This window comes from Cucurbita maxima, unplaced genomic scaffold, assembly GCF_002738345.1.
Source record: "Cucurbita maxima cultivar Rimu unplaced genomic scaffold, Cmax_1.0 Cma_Scf00025, whole genome shotgun sequence".
Taxonomy (NCBI): Eukaryota; Viridiplantae; Streptophyta; class Magnoliopsida; order Cucurbitales; family Cucurbitaceae; genus Cucurbita; species Cucurbita maxima.
The window spans coordinates 3044079-3047882 of NW_019272041.1; the positions used below are offsets into that span (position 1 = coordinate 3044079).

Below are 3804 nucleotides of genomic sequence, written 5' to 3' on the forward strand. Positions count from 1 at the left end.
AAAAAAAAAAAAAAAAAAAAAAAAAAAAAAAAAAAAAAAAAAAAAAAAAAAAAAAAAAAAGAAAGAAAGAAAGAAAGAAAGAACCTAGATCAGTCCTTAATACCTTGAATTCTATCATCTATGGTCTCACCAATCTGAACAAGAAAGTTTTGGTCATTTGGTCTCGTTAATTTGGATAACCCGAACATAGATCTATTTTTTGCAACTATTTTCCTTCTTTGATTGCTTCTAGTTGGAAGGCTGTTTTTTAAAACCATTCTAACTATAGGTGAGATGTTTTGAAACCCTAAAGGTATACTTAGAATCTTAAATTCCCAACCCATTTTAAAATCAATCCTATAAATCAGCGGTCTGGCTATCTTTGCCCTGTATAAGTACTGTCAGTAAATTTATCTATGTCTAGGCCCATTTAATTACTTAATTTTTGGTCTTTCTTTTAAAAGAGATAATTTAATATGCTGAAAACAACCAGCTGGACTTGCATTTTTTCATTCTAAAGACATTCATGAGGATATCTTTTGTCTATTAGTCGTATTGATTTGATGTCTTTACTTTTGTCTATATACCCATGTTTACTTTCGTCGTCACATCAATAAGTTTCTTGACAGATTACCTTCATTATTTTTGTATCTTGGTTTCAGGTGCTTCATGATGTAGATAGTCAAACAATAGAAGCTGATGAGAAGCTGATGGATCAAGCACCACTGGAGGAAATATCAATTCCTTCAAAAAGTAGCTTGGCCGAACCCACTGTGAGATCCATTCCTCCACCTGGCAGTGGGCAGAGAATCTATGAAATAGATCCATATTTGTTGGCTCACAAAGGACATCTTGATTACCGGTAAGTCTGTATCGTCATCCTTGGTAAGTAACTTCCATTGGTTTTAAAACAAGTATAACACTCAATAAGACATCATATTGAAAGAAGCTAAGGGGATTCCAAAAATTTATACATCTGATATTAATGAAAAGGAGAATTATAATTACAGTGAGGATCTCTGGAAAGGAACTTTGAAGAGACTTTGAAGTATATGTACCGAAGTTCCTTCACTTTCTTTTGAAGTATCCTTGAAAAGTCTTTCTAGGTAAATTTTCTAAATAACCCCCTTAGTTGCATTCTCCAAAAGGACGTTGCATTTCATTGAAAAGATGATCTCTCAGGATTTGTTCAAGGTTGAAAGAAGCATTCTTAGGGAAGGACCAAAATTCTTGAAGAACGAACACAGAAGTGCATGAATTGATGGTTTTGGTCCCCCCATCCCTCTTTCAAAGGCAGCATGTGTTGGGAGAGAAGCAAAATGTAACGCCCTTTATCATTAAATTTCAGAAGAAAATTTGAATGTTCTTGGGGTCTTTGCGAAATGTGTTAAAAGCCACATGTATAAAAGGGAGAAAAGTGCCAAAGTGAAAATAGCTCCGAGGCTACCCTCAACCAAGAGGTCAGGAATGCGAGTCTCCCCACCCCAAGAAGTGAGAAAAAGGGATCACTTCCCAACCAAGCGGCTCCATAATCAGTGCCCTCAGCCCATAGAAAATTCCTCTCATCTTCTTTTCATGAGTCTTGACAACGTTTGCTGGCATCTGGGAAACAAATATGATGTAAATGAGCATACTCAGAAATAAAAAGAAAAAGAAAAAATTGAATAGTGAGTTTTCTCCCTTTCGAAAAACCAGCTTTCTCATTTATCAAGTCTTTTAGAAATTCAATCAATAGCAGTGGAATCTTTGAAGAATATCAAATTTGCAGAATCTTTCATATTCCTTTTATCACTGACCTTACATAAAAAAAAAAATCTCTTGTTTTTTCTCATAGCATGTCGGATAAAGTCTAACCATTTCTGTATATATTTAGCTATGGACAGTACAGAAGGCTAAGGGAGGCTATTGACCAGAATGAAGGTGGGTTAGAAGCATTCTCCCGTGGCTATGAAAAGTTTGGTTTCACACGCAGGTAACTTTCTTAGTTTTTATGTGCTGCCTGTGTCTCTCTCTCACACGCACTTGGAAGTGTGAAAATACTGATTCAGACCACCTTATGATTGGCACTATTGTTATGTGTAATAAAATCGAAACTTGTAGAACAATAATGTTTTATCTATTCTTTTATTGATATTTCAGCAATCTCAGATAATTCTTTTACTGCTGTATGGAGAATATATTTGTATGTCAAAAATAAAGTATTAAAGAGGTATACAGATATTTCAGCAATCTCAGGGAAATAAGGATACCAAGTATGTAGAAATATAAAAATAGTTTATGACCAATAAATGAAGTAAACGTGAAATTATATTTTTAGCAGTATTTGGTGATTTCAATGAGAATTTGCATGTGAGTCAAGATGCGGATATGTACTTAGGAGCAGGTTTTGCCCAATCCAAAGTGACAAAGGTGATTTTGAAAGTCATTGTTTTAATCTTGTGAAGTGTTGTTTGTTTAGCTCAAATAAATAGCCTACTTATTCCAGAAACTTGGAGTCATTAGAAGACTAGTTAGGACTATTTTTGTCATTTTTGGTGAAGCTTCATATGTGGCTCGATTATCATATTCATACTTCATGTTTCCTTAATTTTATCATATCTATTCTTGATTAGTATCGTTTTGTTATTTCTGCAATAAAATATTTATGTTCGTTTAAGATATCTTAAAGTAATTCCTTCCATTCCAATAAAAAAAATCGTTCATGTCTACCATGGATTGAATTCACTTCAGATTCAAAAGAGCACATAGAAGTGCTAGCCTATGGGAAGATTAGAGACTTCACCTTTCTCTCCCATTTGTTAGTTTATCACCTGATCGAGTACTTCTCCCCCATGCTCTATCCTAAATGGTCATTATCTCCTCTCCCCTTCCCGTCTACTAGTTAGCTACAAAAAGGCACCCCACTTACTTTACACTTCTTACCCACTAGTTCCCCTTCTCTTTCTGTTATATACGTTGACAATAGGAGTAGATCACCTTCTTTTTCCAATTAATTGTTATTTAAACCATGCTGATAAATTTCTTGTATGGTTTCTAAATTTGTTTTCAATTGGTTTTTTCAGTGCCACAGGTATCACGTACCGTGAATGGGCACCAGGAGCTACGGTCAGTTTTCCATTCAATGATAACAGAATTTTTAATTTATTCTTGTTCAGTTGCTTGCTTTGGCATTGATCAGGGAACTATTTAGAAACCATAGCTAGTCGAGAATCATAATATTTTTGTACTTGGTGAACAATTCTTTGGAGTAAATATGCCATGGTATCTAAATTAGTTGTGTAACAGCCCGAGCCCACCGCTAGCAGATATTGTCTTCTTTGGGCTTTCCCTTTTGAGCTTCCCGTCAAGGTTTTTAAAACTCGTCTGCTAGGGAGAGGTTTTTACACCCTTATAAAGAATGCTTCGTTCCCCTCTCGGAGATGTGAGATCTCACAATCCACCCCTATTTAGGGCCCAGTGTCCTTGCTGACACATCGCTTGGTGTCTATCCTCTTCAAGGCTCAGCGTCCTCGTTGGCACACTGCCCCGGTGTCTGGCTCCGATACCATTTGTAAAAGCCCAAGTCCATCGCTAGCAGATATTGTCCTCTTTGGGCTTTTCCTTTCAGACTTTCTCTCAAGATTTTTAAAACACGTTTGCTATGGAGAGGTTTCCACACTATTATAAAGAATGTTTAGTTCCCTCACCAACCGATGTGGAATCTCACAATCTACCCCCTTCGGGGCTTAGCGTCCTCGCTGGCACTCGTTCCCCTCTCCAATCGATGTGAGATCTCACAAACTGTAGTTTTGTTGTTCACTTTTTTTTTTTTTTTTTTTTTTTGGG

The 3804-nt window shown here is 36.1% G+C and overlaps 1 protein-coding gene across 1 annotated transcript in view; it reads left to right on the forward strand.

Moving 5' to 3' along the window:
- The window catches only part of LOC111498748 (1,4-alpha-glucan-branching enzyme 2-2, chloroplastic/amyloplastic-like), a 20462-nt gene that overhangs the window by 1165 nt on the left and 15493 nt on the right, over window positions 1-3804 (forward strand). Inside the window, exons 3-5 of the mRNA XM_023150106.1 lie at window positions 642-841; window positions 1853-1951; window positions 3042-3084. Coding sequence (XP_023005874.1) covers window positions 642-841; window positions 1853-1951; window positions 3042-3084 — 342 coding nt within the window. The remainder of the gene's footprint in view (window positions 1-641; window positions 842-1852; window positions 1952-3041; window positions 3085-3804) is intronic.